At 34.9% G+C, this 17,707-nt stretch overlaps 1 protein-coding gene across 1 annotated transcript; it reads right to left on the reverse strand.

The window, feature by feature from the left end:
- Positions 1-166: 166 nt before the first annotated feature.
- On the reverse strand, positions 167-16,633 carry LOC131844653 (uncharacterized). Its single transcript, XM_059193591.1, has 9 exons — positions 15,039-16,633; positions 14,571-14,715; positions 13,479-13,607; positions 12,857-13,060; positions 11,375-11,518; positions 10,636-10,691; positions 9,136-9,248; positions 8,314-8,380; positions 167-1,678 (listed from the first exon to the last, which is right to left on the reverse strand). Exons 1-9 carry the CDS (start codon positions 16,580-16,582, stop codon positions 544-546), a joined length of 3,537 nt encoding a protein of 1,178 aa, XP_059049574.1. The 5' UTR covers positions 16,583-16,633; the 3' UTR covers positions 167-543.
- Positions 16,634-17,707: the final 1,074 nt, after the last annotated feature.

Consider the following 17,707-nt stretch of genomic DNA (forward strand, 5'->3'; position numbering starts at 1 on the left):
CCGTAACTACACAACCTATTTTTGTTAAAGAAATATCGGCTAAGAACGTCTATGACGTTGCTGTATTTTTAAAGTATATTCGTATTGTTACAACTCTAAATATATAAAAGAAGTGTTATAAAAATAATAGACACTTTGTTGATATTCTATATTTTAATGTACTTATTTCTACAATTAAAAAGTTATAAATTGTACATGCTGATAACAATAAGTAGATACATTAAATGTCACTCCGCTGGAGGATAACAATTTAATTTCTCATGTACATAATTTCTGTATAAGAATTTACATAACTTAAAATTTACTACAAAAATACCTTTCGCACAAATCAGTCAAGAGATCAATATAAGAGACAATTGTCTCGTATCGTGGGTGCTATAGTCAGTCATACAACGATTGCATTCCTTACTACATGCAGTCTATTAAAACATCTCGTGTAATTCCAAAACTACAATTTCAAACTTACATTAGCGTAAATACTTACGATATCTGTAAATCATTTAGCGTTTCAATTTCACCGTTTTAATAGACATTACATTATCGTCATCGTAATTTATCGACTAACTTTTCTATAGCGCGATACCTTGATGGCAGGATGGACTCTTTCAACAATGACCGGAATCTTGTATCGGTAGATAATGATAGACAAAGGTGACGGGCGTGTAAGCGAGTTTCGGCGTTGGCATCGCCAAGTAGTTCACCGGCAGCTCTCAACAATACAGTCCTGGGTTCGGGAGGCATATCCAGCGTTCTCGAAGCCCCGTTGTGCTGCACAAGACGAGCTAGTGCTTGAGCGGCTGCCGCTCGCACGGGCCCAGCTCGGTGTGTTGAGCCCCGTCGCGCTAACGCAACTGCAGCTCGAGCGCCGTTACTTCCGCATGCTAGACGTACCAACGCTGATGCTGCATCAGCTCTGAGGAACCTATTTACATCTGCACAGCGCTCTAACAGCGCCGTAGCTGCTTCTTCCAACTCAGGATCTAACGCTCGCCCGCGATGTTCAAACAGAGCACCTAATGTGGAACATGCCGTTCTCGCTACTCTTGACCGTAATGAACGGACATGGGTCGAAGATGATCGGACAACCGCTCTCCAACTGGCAGCTGGTGCACGAGCGGACGGATCCATTGCCAACCGTTCGGTTTCAAGCAATCCATTCACTATTAATTGCCAGTCTTCATGTCGAGCTGGTACTATACATTCTGCTAATGCATTTCGTACATCTCGTTCGATGGGTGACGCGTCCTCGTGGTAATTAGCACTTGATGGGTCCGGCGTAGGTGATCGACTACACGACGCACTTCTACTTTTTGATATACCAGAAGAAGATTTTTGACTGTGTGGTCGCGATTCAATTCCGAGGGAATTTAAAGATTTTTGAGATCCGAATAATCTGTCAGGAGTTTTTGCATTCTCTGTTTCATTTGAACGTCGACTACAATCATCAGTTTCCGCTCGAGACCGATGACTGTATATTGAATGATTTGATCTTTCCGAATAATCTTCAATGTGTATTGACGGCGATCGAGGTGGTAATGGAGCATCTTCTGTTTCGCCTGTCGATACATCGATGACTGTCGTATCGCCTATAATGATACGATCAGCAGATTTGCTATCGGACAGTTGATCACTCTTTTCAATTTCCTTTTCTTCATAGGTCGTAAAAGCGCTCGACTCTCTGTAAGTAAACGTGAAGAAATAAGTATACGTGGAAGTTATTAATGTTTGTTTACAGTGGCTATTGAAGTCGGAAGTTACCGAGTGTGTGGGGGCAGGTCGGCGACGAGGTCGGGAGCGAGGGGTGGGACGGGTGTAGGCTCGACGACAGGGCGAGGGCAGCACCACAGTAGCATGGCCGCCTGCCGCCGCGGCGCCACCACGACTGACGGCGGTATTCTACCCTACAGTCGACGCCACACGCCATCAATTGTACAACGGACCGTCACCTAAGCACCCTACTCACCGTCCGCGATCAATTGCCTACCATGTTGATGAACTCACTCTAGTACCTGCATATTATGCAGATTAGGTAAACACATACCCAGAATTGATGTAAACGTAATAACGTTTTCCAGTTAAGATACATGTGGGCGAAAATTATTTTTCCCATTTGAATAATTTGCTTGACAAAAGAAAAAAAATAATTTATCACCTAAAATTTTTCTGTATACTTATGCTAGGCAATATTTTTTCTAATATCTTTATTACAATATAAGTACTGTGAGATGAGGTGATGGTAGATATGTTTTTTGCATTGATATGTTTTCGCTATCGGTCTTATAAAGTTCATAATTTTGTTACAGTTGGCAATATACCCCTATTTTTTTGCTAGATTTATCGCAGTTTGCAATTGTTTCCAAATAACATGTTGTTCAGCAATTTAAACTATTATATGCGGTTTTTGACATACATATTTCGATCATAATGTAGAACGATGGAACGATAGCGTAAATGGGTCGCCTCTGACCGTCTATGGCGTTAGCTATAGAAGTGGGCCAATCATTTTGGTCTCAAAATGTAGGTTAGTGGTGGCACGCAATTACATCCCCTAATTCTAGGGTCAACAAGGCGTGCCGAAAGAAATTCTGTATAGTTTAACGTTTATTGTCTGTTGAATTCGTAATCAAGTGTCGCTTTTGATAAGTGTAAAGTTGCACGTTGAAATTTTTAAGACCTAATCGATAACCTGTATTTCCTAGACCTACTTTAAATAACCTAAATCGATGAGTGTAATAGTAACGGTACAAGAATGTAGAGAAGGTATCTACTTTTTTTATGGGTGATAATGGTTTAAAACACCCGTCTGCTTTAATAGTATGGGGCACCAGTGGACAATTATAATATGAGCATGAAGTCAGGTCAACCTATCATCGTAGCGAGTTCACAGGATGAACGACGATGATTTCCAGAGGGGACCGCGTGGTGGTTGATCTGACATGGTACATTATTAGCAATGATGCCCCTATTTCCAATTTATAACAATAATAATATCACAGGACGATTAACACAGCGTCATGGTTTGTATCTTATGTTTTCCTCTTAGTCAAGCATCATGAACGAATGTAGGTGGTCCTTGGGATGTATAGGTATCCACATGGTATAGTTTTTATCCCGGTGAATATAACTCCGTGGGTGGCTTAAGAGCAGACTCTAATAATCTATTTATTGATAAAGTAGGTACGTAAATAAGTTAGTTTGTGGCTACTTTTTCAGAGTCTGTACCTAAATACACGATTGCAAAGCATCCTATTTCTAGAAATAGAATGAAGATATTTCAGGACACACCTATAGAAGAACTGATCCTAAAATATCCTACCGATTATATGTATAAATAGAGTTTGTTAATTATGAAACAATAGATAATGGTATTAGATCGTTTAATCATTACTCACTATTATTATTTCAGTTATTAATTTGTCTACTGTTAAACATAGATTAATGGACCAATCACTTCAGTGAAATGGAAAAATATGGTAACACTAGATATATTATTATATCTTCACTATAAATTGTTTTTTTTATTAAGTAAGACATTATAATCAAATAGTCTTTTTTAAGGTTTTGGGCTATGGTCAGGTGTTAGGATCTGTAACACTGCGACCTACGTAGATCTATTGTGCTCGCCCTTTTCGTTCGCTACCTAGGCTCGTCAGTGACAGTCCTTGCATACTTCTTATTTTATTCGCATGATATCAAAAGCATATCGAAGTTTGTTTTAAGAATGAAGAATGTAGTACAGAAGACTCTTAATTGCTACATCAGACAATATGTTCGATACATAATAGTATCAACAACTGACTGAATTAAAACAAATAAATAAATACAATATGAAAACATCAAAAAGTGTAGTGGAAGTTATTAGATATACTCGCGTTGATACTGAAGAATAGTTTAATCTACACTGAACTTAAGTAAGTAAATAATTATATCGAAATTGAGACATTCGTTTTATATGATAGGATAAAACGTATGATAGGATAGGGCATACGATGATAAAACTACCAAAAGAGGAACATATACATATTTTTTTAAATATACCTATATTTTCATTGTAATAAATAAAATTAGATTCAAAAATTTAAATCGTCAAAGTTAAATCAACGTAGGCAAACCACGTAAACCAACATATTACTATAAAGGGGATGAGGATTGTCAGGTCGTGCGGTCGTCCTCCACGTGTTTCTGCTGCAAAACAACGTGGGTATCTAATCCTTATTTATTTTGTCACAATGACAAACAAACTTGACTTAATTCTCATTCTGTCAGCCTCTACTGGTTCCCGACCAGCGTATACCATTCGTACAGTGTGCACCAATTCATTAGCATGCATTAAAAAACACAGTAACATGACCTAGTAAAAGACACCAGGTAAATTGTAATTAGTCTGGCGATGTCTTGAGTGGCGTGGCGGCCATTGTCACCATGGAGACAGCATTTGATTAAATATTAAACAACAACCGCTTATATATCTTCGTTAGCTTCGTTTACAGCTTGACATTCACGCCTCGCATTTCTTGGAACGGATACTGACGCGTATTCAAAGGCTATGTAGCTTCAGGGTCATTTTCTTTGGTACTTGCCAGTAGGGCTGTAAAAGCGATGACAAATGGACTACTGATTAGTTACCAATCTAAGTAGTTCTCATTACTACAGATACTAGTTACTTTAGTTACAAATGACAGGATACTGACTCTTCGTTTTTTATAATATTATTATATTTTTCTATCTGTTCTGATCTCGATCGATCTGTTTTATTTGGTGTTTTGAGAACTCTATTTGTCTTTTTTAGAACTAATGTATTAGTTCTTTTTTGTGCTAGTATCTCTTTTAAGTAGTTACTGTATCTGCAGTTTCTAACTGTAGTCAATAGGACAATAACTATATTGACTAAGTAACTAGGTACAGTAACTACTGAGTACAAAAATTTCAAAGTAACGTTAGGTTAACAAAATAACGAATAAAGGGATTTCGTTACAGGTGTCGTACTAGTCCTATTCGTGTCATCCGTCAATGGTATGGTTTGCAACAGCTCTACACTTTAGCCCTCGTCTATTGATTGGGTGTTAGTAATAATGTTAGTCACAATTCGATAGGGTGGTTGACTCGACGTAACGGTAATAAAAGTAAATATGCCAGTTTAACATAGATAACGATCAACGTCTGGCGGTCAAGTCAACAATACATAGAATGCGAAATTAACAGAATGAAATACTATTAGTTATAGTTTCCTTGGCGTATAGAGCCAATTTATTTTTAATTTACTTCTGTTGCGATAACTATCGCGTAATAAACCCACTGAGCCGAATATAAGTCGACTAATTAACAGAAATAGAAATGTTTTCAGGTCAAATCCTGTAATTTATAAATCCAAACTCGGTTACTAGGAACATTATTTACATAAGTAATACCATACAGTTTTTTACTTTTTATGTAATTGGAATGGCGAATAAACTGACCGCCCACTTTTTTTTTCGGACTACTGTAATACTGTTGGCCGCTGCTGGCCTTTACAGCATCACCGGAGGATAGCGAGTGCAGATGGCACTCCAAACCCGCAGAAGGACTTATGGAGCGGCTGAAGGTCAACTCCCGCCTGATGGATACGACTTTAGTCTAAGCTAATTTGGTAACAGTTGTTACTAAATTATAGAAGTCAAGAAAAAAATATAGGGTTTTACGTGTATGTAATTAAAGATTTTTCGAGAACCAAAACCTACGCAGCTTCTTATAAACGATGATGAATTTCTACTCCTGAGTTCGTCTCATAATAATTTCGTTACAAAGGTTTTTTTTTATCGATATTTTAAAATAATAATAACAATATACTTCATACAATATTGATTAAAGAATATCAAATATATATTGTTTTTTTTTAATATTTTATAGCATAAAGCATTGGTGATATAAATATGAAAAATAAAGATTTTTAAATGAATTTTACTGCTATATATTTCAAATCTGTTATACGTTAGAGATATGTTTAGAACGTATAAGGTGATTAGATATTTTCGGGGAAACTGTTCAAGGTTGACAATAAGTACATGACACCCCTAATGTAATGTTGCAGGCGACCTTGGTGTCTAAAATCGCCTCTTCAATGTTTCGCAATTACGATCCTATAACAATTTACATATGAAATTGACTTTTAATGAATAAATGCGAAAGAATGAAATTTTATTATTGTTATGTTTTATAAGAGGCATGACAACTTTAGATGTCACGTATTAACGTGATGTCCGTAGCGCTGTTCATATGTAACAGCTACGGTTATCATCACTTAACATCAGATGGGCCGTATGTTTGCTTAATTTCAATTATAGGTAGATTAAAAAATAAATTCAGTGCAGTTAGATTTTGTAATGGTTTTTTATCATAATATTATATATATTATATTGTCTTTTTGTTTAATACCAGGATGTTTAAGCTAAGGATGTAGAAGCTTTAGATCAAACTAAAAATAAAAATCATTTATGTTTATTTAAAAATTAAAACTTAGGAACATGGCAGGTACTTAATCATCTGTTTTCTTTCAATATGGTTTAGAGATTTCTTTTTCATTATAAAATAATGTTCTCTATTAACTATATTTACTACTTTGAGAGTACAAGAGTCTTTGAGAAAGAGTTAAATACTAGTAAGATACATAATTTTTAGATTGTATTTTGTGAATAGCAAATAGTAGTGCCACAAATAAGATAACATTACATAGAAGTAAAGCGCAGTATAATAGTTATATATAAAAAATATGCTCGTCTTATAAAGCAATACGAGCCCATCAATAGCCCAGGTGCTGCAACTCACATGAACCCAAGGCCAATGTCCAGGGTAGTTAATGTAGCCTACATCGTCTGTGAATTCTTTATTCAGGTAGACAGGTATCTAATCAATTATTACGTTGCTAGAAAATTATGGGACGCTATTGAACCTTCGACACCGAATAAATAATATTACGAGTTCGTTGCTTTCAACTTACAAGTATCATATTAGGTACGGAGACAGTTTCCCGTATTTATAGAATGCCATCGCCCTTTTTGTTAATTAAGTACTTTAAACTTTGATGTAGGTACCTGTAATGATGATTTCGCACGAATAAAATACCTACGATATTAAAGAAAAAGTTTGTCGTATTTTTGCCGTCGCCAACTGTAGCTAATCTCTCGATAACGATGTTTGAAAGTTGTTCAAATAAAAATACGCATTATAATCTCGTTTAGGAGATATAAAGACACATACAGACACTCAGACACGTTAAATCTTGAAGACCCTTGTTTTTATCATCTCACAGTGAGTTGACAGTTACATTATATACAACGTCAGCACTCTTTTACATCCCCAGTATGTTTTAAGAATTCACTGGCTAAACAAATATTGATAACCAATAAAAAAAGTAATCGCCGGCAATTTGGACACTGCAACACTTTCTTCTGATTCTGAATAAAGTTTATTTATGTACTGGTACTGTATTGTACTGGAATGAAAAACATTAGACAAGGCCACGTGACTACGGGTCATTCTCAAAAATTTAATACATTCCATATTAATAATTTTATCTAATAAGTTATTGATAAGAAACGAGAATTTTATTTGTACTGTAGTTTAGTTGTTGTGCTGTGCTACCCTAGATTTATAATATGTTTTTTTTCATTGCAAAGTTTTTTTTATTCATGTAGGTCTATTACAGTTTATCAATTTCACAATTCAATTGTTTATATGGAATTATAATAAACATATTAAAAAAAATTTGGTGGAAAAATGTCCAGTTGAAAACCAGCGCCGCATCGGAGCGTCCTGTCGGCATACGCTAAACTTTGCGATTTTAATTAAGCATAGTTTAAATGTAATTTCTTTTATGTATCACTGGCTGCAATAATTGATTCTTATTCTTAACTAGCTGACCCCGTGACTTCGTCCGCGTGGAATTTAACTTTATTTTTCTGAAATAAAAGTGATCTAAGTTACTCCTTATTACATCAGCTACCTGCCAAAAAAAGCCCCGTCAATATAGGTCCAGCCATTTCAGAGATTATCTGAAATGGCAGAAGAGAATGTAAAAAATATTATATTACAAACAGACACTATTTTGTAATATTGTATGTAAAAACTGGTTATTTATATTATCAAATACATATATTATTTATATGTATAGATAATATAAATAACATGTACTATACACACTATCCTATAACATTTTCTAGGTATTCTGGAAGAAATTTCTTTTTAAAGATAAAGCTCGCCCTTGTACATTACATTTATTGTATCACTGTTTTTTTTCTGATGTGTGTGTACAATAAAGACTAAAGTATATGTACGTACCTATCGCTTAATGGTATCGGAGACAGTGCTGGTTTCATAAGGAAATCCCTTCCGGGCTGTGAAATACCTGTAAATAAAATAACCACATATTACCAATTAATAATAATGTATATTATGTATGTATATAAATACGTAAGTTAAGTAAAAAAGATCAGCAGTATTCTCATCTTCTTCATCCTCGCCGTACGTAGGGTCGTCTTGTCTAATCCTGAGTCGCCACGCATTTCGCTGGTAAGCATCGTCATTTGACATGATTACTGCCAATTCTTCATATCCTTATGGACATTCCTCAACCAAGTCGTTGGTGGTAAATATCCACATTTTTCATATAATATTTAACAAGCAATGCATGTTTTTATGTACTTAATGGCAACGACAAAAATCCTGCTAAGTTTATACCGTCTGTCCAGGACATGACAATAGGCATCAAGTCAGCATGAATACAAAAATCAAGTGTAATGTTTGTATTATTTTTTATTAATTTAATGTATTTTTTATGCATAATTAAAAAAATAGATTAGCATTCTACTCAGCTTCTCTATTAGAATTATAAATGTGCAAAATTTCATATTTCTCCGATCGCGCAATTTATATAAAAAGAGGTACAAAGTTTTTATTGTTTTATGGCAAGTTAGACCGATAAATTAAGTTAATATACGAGATTTTATTTTGTATATTTTTGAACATTTCTATATATTTATTTTTGTACAAATTACTATATATTGCTTGATTAATATCACGCATAGAGTCTCTTCTTGCTAAGGTAATTGTTTTAAGGTAAGCAACATTGTTCTTACCCTTATATACATATAATACAATTACCAGGTAAAGGTGCAGAGTCTGGCAGTGGTCGAAGCCTCCTGGGTAGTGTCGGGGCAGCTGGCGGCGGGGTGGACCTGGCTCGTCGTCTAACCGGAAGTGGTAGTTGTGAACTCCTACAAACGTTTACACATCTTAATATTATAAAAGCGAAATGTATATATTGAAATTTAACGCGGGTGAAACCACGGGCGCAGCTAGTTTAGACATGATTGTTAAACACATAAGATATTTACAATATTGTAAATTAGGTACATTTGATGATCATTGTTGGCAACACTTTTGTATTGCTGGTAATACTGTATTAACGTGTCAACGGTCGACGTTGTGATAAATAAGACACTATTTCGTTGAGAAAGAGAGAATAGTTGGGAATCCAATACGACTGGGATGAGCCAAACGCCGCATTAAAGACAATTAATACATAAAAATAAAAATATTATATTCACAATTATATCACCAACATGTTATAAATACACATGTTGGTGAAACGATCGTCAGTTCTTTTATTATTAAAGTTATTAAGTGAATTAATTTTGTATTTTGAAACAAGCAGACATGGCCTATAGACACAGTTCCTTTTGCCTTTCCTTTAAAGGATAAACAGACCAAAAATATATAATACATCTTCTCATATAGTGTCTTATTTAACACAACGTCGATATTAGATAAAAATGGTCGAGAACTCGAGTCTGACCAAAATTACATACAAAAAAGTTTTTATTTTAATTTCCGATTAACTCTCCAGTGATATATATGTATATCAATAATAAGAAAGAAGACAACGATTGGTTCCCTCTGCCACATTGGATTTAAATATACTGCCGAAGAGAAATTTTAATATGTCAAGTTCACCGCTGTATCCGTGGACAATTACTCTGACTACCCAACTAGGGATGTCAGTCGTGAAGGTAAATATGAATTTGCGATATTATCTACTGAGTAGAACTGGAATTGGAAGCTTTTGAAATGTGGTGATGGAGAATGGGAATAATTAGGTAGCTGGAAGCATAAATTAAGAAATGAAGAAGTACTGCAAAGGGACAGCTGGAGAAGAAAAGAGACAGATCACAAATATTATTGAGAATAGACGGGGAAAATGTTGGGGCATTTGATACGACGAACTTATGATCGAAAAGAAAAATAGAAAGAAAGAGGGGAAGGGGTAGACCAAGACACAACTATACAAAACAGATTAAGAAAAATTTGGAGTCTTGCCATATCAACTACAGATTGGCGGAAGACTATGGAAAATGGCAAAAGCTCCACCGATAAGAGCGCGACTATTAAATTATGAAATAATGAATCCTCTGAAGATCTGATTCCTACGTACAAGTATGCTTGTTCGGATGAACATCAAATGGTACTTCCACCTGGGTTAAAGGCACGAGGTTAGGAAAGGATAGTATCATGCTAGTGACTCGTCAGCAGTGTTTAGTCCAGGTAGAAGCACCATATCATTATAACCCATTGTTTGAAACAGACAGTGTTTTGTATACACACCTGATCATGGGACTTGGTTTTATGTTTTCAACCGGTCTGTTCAATCGCTCACGTAACTGAAAACAAATTAATAATATTGCAATAAACACAATAAATTAATTAAAAATTAGGACTAGACACAATTAAATAACTGTATAATTTGTGGAATAGACCACGAACAGTAAGTAAAACAATATTGTTCTGAGTCTTCCTTTTTTAATCAAAGTGTTCACCTTAGATAAAAACCAAAATAAAAATGGCGCGGCAAAGGTAACACCTAAAAACTGTCTCAATTTTATTCCACTTTTGATTCGATTCAGATTAGTGTGAAATTATTTTCTGATAAACATTTGAAATAATTGTCTGTCAAGTCTTATCAGGATGTTGAAAAAATCATTTAAATATTCTACGTATCATAATTAATCTCTGTTTCTAATTTAACTGACACTGATTTGATGATAATTTCGATTAGAGGTCTTTTTCTCATAGACTATTTTCTAAATTTAGCTGGATCTGGACAGCAGCATTGCATTACATTTCTACCATACTTGCAAAACTCGACAAAAAATGTGCTTTAATAGGTGAAATAGCGATAATCACCAGATGAATTTTTAAGAAATTTACCTCGGTAAATTCTGAATTATTAACCATTACTTTAATCAATATTGAATTGATCAATTAAAATTTGATATAAAATATATATTAAATATATAAAAAACAGAGAGTAAGAAAGTATATGCTAGTGAAATCTAAGAATCACCTTATTGCAGAAAATGTCAGCTCTGGCAGTACCGGCGAGTCTTCTCCGAACAGCTGAAAGCACGGCCGCTGGTCCGGCCGCCCGCGCTAAGCATAGAGTAGCTCGGAGTTGAGCGCTTTGAACTGCTTCTGCATCTCCCGTTACCTATAGGTATAGACAACATACTTTCTTTAAATTTATGAATATGGAATAGAGAAATGGACTGCGCCAATTGTTTACGCAATGTAGTAGGCACCTGTAGAGGATGATAGCATGCGATTAAAGTTAGCTCAGTTTTATTACGAGATCAGCCCATCGCCCAGTGTTTTATATACGTGCTCATTTACGTCTAGATTAAATCTCCTAATAAAATCCTAGCGACAGTTCTCAGAGTACTAGAGTATATTCCCATATTAATATGATCATCTATAAATTAACTATTAGTGGTCTTCCTACACTCTGTTTATTCAAGTAAATACAAGCCGTATATGATTTGACTCTGTACCAAATTTTGTTTGAATTCGTCTGTTCGTTTGTAACATTTGATTCATTTGACGTTTTATTGGCATATCCTGAGCTTTAACTAGCTAACTTTTTGATCCCTGCACATTGTTGTTTTACAAGTGTGTTACAAAACACTTCGCATGTTTAATTAAAATGTGAATGTATTAAATATTATGTTTTCTTTCTTGGAATTCTAATGAAATTTGCCATATAATTGGCATTTGTGCTGAATAAGAACAAAGACCACTTTTATTTTACGGTGTCCTGATCACGCAAATGTTAGCGTGGCCTGTTGATAGTAATAAAAAAGTGTATAAATGTCCTGTTAGTTAATACTTTACAAATAATAGTTGGTAGTCAATTGACCTAAAATGATAAATAAAACTATAGATAGGTCAATCACGCATAACTGATCGCTTGATAATAGCTGTGATAATAGTTATTGCGTGTTGAATCACTAATATTAATGATACTTAGTTTGTTAGTAAATGTACTAAATAAAAAAGATGTGTGTATGTAAATGATGTTAACAATGATTTAGTAGTTGTAATAGATTTGTTCTATTATATTCTAATTTTACATGAAGTGTAACGCCATAGATATCTTTTTCTATAATCTACATCTCCCCAGCACCAGAGGACGGTAAGCCGGCCTATCTCATATATATAGGATATCCTGGACATATATAGTAATGTCCAGGATATCCTATATTGTAGACTAAATGATCCGACAGACGTGGTCTTTTTTAAACTATGAATATTGAATTCGTATTGGTATTATTGACAAAAAAAAATCCGCGCATATTTCTCAATTTTTCTTTTCCAAAGATTTTTATTAAAACGAACCTCTCTAAAAGGAAATAATATTTTTAAATACAATCATGTTTATGAAATAATTTATAATTATAAATTCGTTATTAGGCCTTATCAAATTACATATCTACTGATTTAATGAAGGTAATTAATTATAACAATATAAGTATTAAAGACTACAACTTACCCCAATCATTTTAGGGTCGAAAATGAGATCGACAAGATGATGTAACGCCAGTCTCTGCAGCAGGGCGTGTGGGAGTGCTACAGGGAGCGGCTCCTGGCCCATCCTGGTGATCAGAGCTGGTAGTAGCTGACGTGTGCAGTCGTTGCTAGCGCCACGGACAAGAGCACAAACCGCACTCTCCGCCGGTGCTCTCGCTGCCATCACCTTTTTCGTTTTTAATACAAATTTGGTTACTTCATTCTTTTTGTAAGCATTTCTATTTCGCATTTAATGTTAAAAATGCTATTAATAATAATAGTTTTATTTGTAACAGATTTTGGGTACATTTCATGTACACTGTTATTGAAAATACGGTCCTTGCAAAATTTAATTTTATTAAGCCTACAAGTCTTTAAGTATTAAATTATTGATTGTTCATACAATTATTATATTTTATTCTATATGTCAATTTGTATGTAATCTAAGGTATAATTTATCATTATGAATTTCTATAAATTCTTTTATTTTTTTTGTAGGTCAGCAGACGGACAATGTATAGACTGATAACTTTGCATGGTGATAATTATTTATTTCAAAGCAAGTATCTAATAATTTATTCCCTATATTAGTAATCGATACGCACCGCTTCACTGAGTGCCCACATATGTTGTACGAGAGATAACGCGGATGACTCCACTTTCTGCACGTTTGCGGCTTCCAACAATGCACTGTGGAGCTGGTCTGCTGCTTTCACAGCTGATATCCAATTTTCCTGTATAAAAATGATAGATTTTTCTTCTACAATTTGCATTGAATTAGAAAATAATGAAGTTTTCAGATTAAATCATAGATCCTGATAGAGGCGTGGCCTGTTTCGACTTCGAGACGGCAAAACATTATTATTAGATACAGACACTAAAACTGTATAAAAGTTAAGAGTTAAGCGAATAAGTACAATAGATAGATGTGAATAGTCACTTTATTTTACGAGTGTAGTAGCTTAACAATGGATATGAATGTTTCTGGTTGTGATTATTTCTTAATATCTAATATTATCTATATTTTATTATATATTCTATATTTCTGAATACCATTAATCATTTCCTGGTATTCTTTATATTTGAACTAATAAACCTATATACACCCAAAATATAGGTTATTAGTTAACAAATATTTAGATATAACTGCCATATAATTCAAATAAAATTCGAATACATACCTATGTATTAAAAAAAAAATCAGGCACGAATTCAAAATATTAATCACAGTCGTGTATTTAAAAGCTATTTTACTATTGTGATAAGTACCTGATTTTTATTGATTTTAAATCTACGCCATACTTTTAAATCTATTTACATTTCGGCATAAAAAGTGTAAGAAAAATAAAAGAGCAAGTGTATTAAAAAACCATTACCGATAATGATCTCGTGATATTATATAACACCATACATCGATTTTTGATTTAAACAGAGTTTGTGTTATGGTTACTAGACAACTAATATAAATACATAGATACGTTTTTTTTTGTAAATACATACATAATATACATAGAAAACGCCCAGACCGACAATCAATCACACTCATGAATACAAATGTTTGTACCATGCGAGTATCGAAACCGCGACCGTCGGAAGTAATGAGTTGTGTTTAACCGCTAAACCACCAAGGCCATCAAACATATAGATCTTAGATTTTCTTATGAGAGTTATAACTATAGGTAGATAATGTAACACACCGTGTTATGTAACTGGTTGGCAACATGCTGAGGCACAATTCCCGATTCCTCCCAATCATAACGGTCTCTCAATGGAGACGGAGCTCGAGGAGATAGCAAATCTGTTTCTGCAGCCGGTGTTGACGTGAGAAGACTCAGGACAAATCTGGGTAAAACCAAACATCTTTAAAATTTAAGTTCTCAATATAGAACAAGTACTACTTCTAACCAACTTCAAATTAAAGAGGTTCTCATTTTAACTGATTTTTAATTTAGATCAAAGGATTTAGATCATTATTTTTACATTTTGAAGCTGGTGTTTCTCATATTACTATGTGTGGTGTCATCATTAATTAATATATATCTATATAATATCAATTTCAGCATACAGAAGATCATTTAGTATTTTTTTAGCACTAAGTCGGTTTTTTTAGAAGCCTGAAGACGCTTATATAATATTTATTAATAATCATAATTATTGTAACTAACCCATCTCGTTCTAATTGAAAACGCGTTTGATGCCGCCGGGGTGATACGGTTGGGCTCCTCTGCAAATTGTGCAGTACCTCCACTTCCCTATGTGGTTCTATAGGACTGGGAACTTTATCTGGTGATCGCACTTCTGACAGGGTTAAAGCAAATCCGGACCCATCCCTCACAGTTTCTTGCTTGTCGTTTTTAGTCCGAAAGTAGTCGTATAACTCACTTAAAGATTTCGATTTTAATGTCACTTTTCCGTCGGTGATATAAGTTTGCTTTTGAGATTTAGTATGAATAACTGGCAGTGGTATTGGTATGCCACTTTTTTTCGGCGGCTTTACTTGTACTTCATTTAATAAAGCCTTACGCTTAATTTCGTTCATTTTTGTTATTATTACAGGCGTTAATTGTGTGGTCATTTCAATAATATTGTCTTTTTTTAATGAGACTAATTTATTTTGATTAAGATCGTCCTCACTAGAAAGTAGATTTTCACTATCTGGCGTCCGTATTTTAATACTTTCCCCTCCAAAGCGCACTTTTTTGACCACAACATCAGTATCCTCAGAGTCACCATCACTATATTTCAGCATATTTCTATCCGAACTATCACAGTCTTCTTCACTTGCAGTATTCTTCTCTGAACCTGACTCGTTTTCTTCCAATACGGTCATAGTAATGGCAGTATCCGCGTCAAACTTGATTTCAGTTTCTATTATTACTTTAGCATAATTATTATTACTACTGTAGTATGGTAGGTGTGCAAATGACTCTTCGGAAGAAGAGTCAGTCGATACCCTTACGGGAGTAGTAATCGGTGTATTAAACACGTGATTAATCTTTAATAAAGTTTGATTATTTTCACGATAAGCTTTCCTAGGTGCATAATAAACGTCCATAGAATCCTCGTCATACATTTCACACAACTGTCGAAATTTATCTTGAACTTTGAAATCTAGCTTGGAGAGCGACATCATGTAATCTCGTGGTCCACAAACTCTTCGAAGTTTCAATAACGCTCGCTGAGCAACATCTCTGTGTATAGGATCAAACAGTTTCTCTCCTAATATTTGAAATATTGGGAAAGTGTTCAATGCGGGATTCCTTCTTTTAAGTATGTTCATTACGGATGGTATAGATAGTATTAATCCAGTTATGACGTTCACTTTGGTGTCAATGTTCGCTGATTGCGGCCTTATGTTCTGATATGAGCATTTATCTAGTATCGCCCGAGCGGCGCACTCTGTATCCTCGCAATGCGTGCAGAAAACTTTGAGTGCATCCAGTGCACCCTTTCGGACATTTGGCGAGTTGTGGCCCAAGTTGTCCACTACTTGGTCGAACGGGAACGACAGAGCGTTTCCTGACAGAGGTAGAAGGTCAGCGAGCACCCGAAGCGCATGAAGCCGGACTTCCCATTCGGGATGAGTGAGGCGGTCACGGATAGCGATGTAAAGAAGTTCGACATCTAAATCCGGGGGCAGAGCCTGTGCACGCAGCACGCGGTCCCACAAGGGAGCGAGAGGTGGCGGCGGCGTCTCGGGTAGTTGCATGGTGCGCGAATGACGGGTCGGCGGGCTGGCTGGCGTGCCCAGCCGCGCCGCTGGCCGACGAACAACTGGGTTAATGATCGGACGGTAAGCCACGCGTTCCTGACCAATCGATGGAAACACATATCCATAATTCCATATACATAATTTAAAATGGTTCCTATACAATGCAATTCCCTAAGCATGACGGTAACAAAAGAATCCCTTTTCTATACTTTATCGTCGATACTAAATAGACGTGAAAGTAATGAATTTTCTAAAGGATTGGAAAAAATATTACCTTTTATCAATTGTAAGGCACATTGTGATTCAGACTCATAAAATGAAGTTAATCATCACGATATTAGGTACTTAGTTACTAACTGGTCTTAGACGATAACATAAACATTACATACCTACTTTAATTTAACAAATCTGACTGACCGGTACGATCGTAGACTCGTCTCTTCTATCTTAATGTGAAATCGTCTCTCCATCCTGTAATATGACTGCCTTATCTCACCCATCAACCATCTCCAAAACAAATAGCAGAAAATGTTAATTCCCCTGCGAATGATGCCTAAGTTATATTTTAACCTGTTCTGCAATAATATTGATAAATATGAATGATGATAGTAAGAACCATTAGTGTGTTTAGCAAGAATTTTAATATAATAAATTAGCTAAATTTGAATAGAATTAGTTGTAACATATTTAGGCCAAAGTGAAAGATTTTTCATTCCTTATTATAATAAAGGAATTACTGGACTTGACTATAATAATGTTTACTATCTACACTATCCACTAAACGTAACGAGGTAAACGCTAGGTACTCTATTAATTGCATAAATAATTAATCAATATTATTTCAGAACAGGTTAAAATATAACTTGTTGTCCTTGATTTGAATAGTACATGCTGTACTTCGAGGCTATTATTTTTGAACTAAGGAATGACAAATCTTACACTTTTACTTATCGATTAAAATTTAACCAATTCTCTTTCAGCATTACTGGAAATTAGTAACGTAGAAGAAATGAAATAGGCAATTTCATTTCTTTTACGTTATTCACAATAACCTTCGTGCCAAATATTAAGATTTAGTCTAATTAGTAAAACTTTTCTAGTTGCCTGCCTATCGCAATACAC

Source organism: Achroia grisella, unplaced genomic scaffold (genome assembly GCF_030625045.1).
Source record: "Achroia grisella isolate CSIRO2021 unplaced genomic scaffold, CSIRO_AGI_Agris_v1 utg4116, whole genome shotgun sequence".
NCBI lineage: Eukaryota > Metazoa > Arthropoda > Insecta > Lepidoptera > Pyralidae > Achroia > Achroia grisella.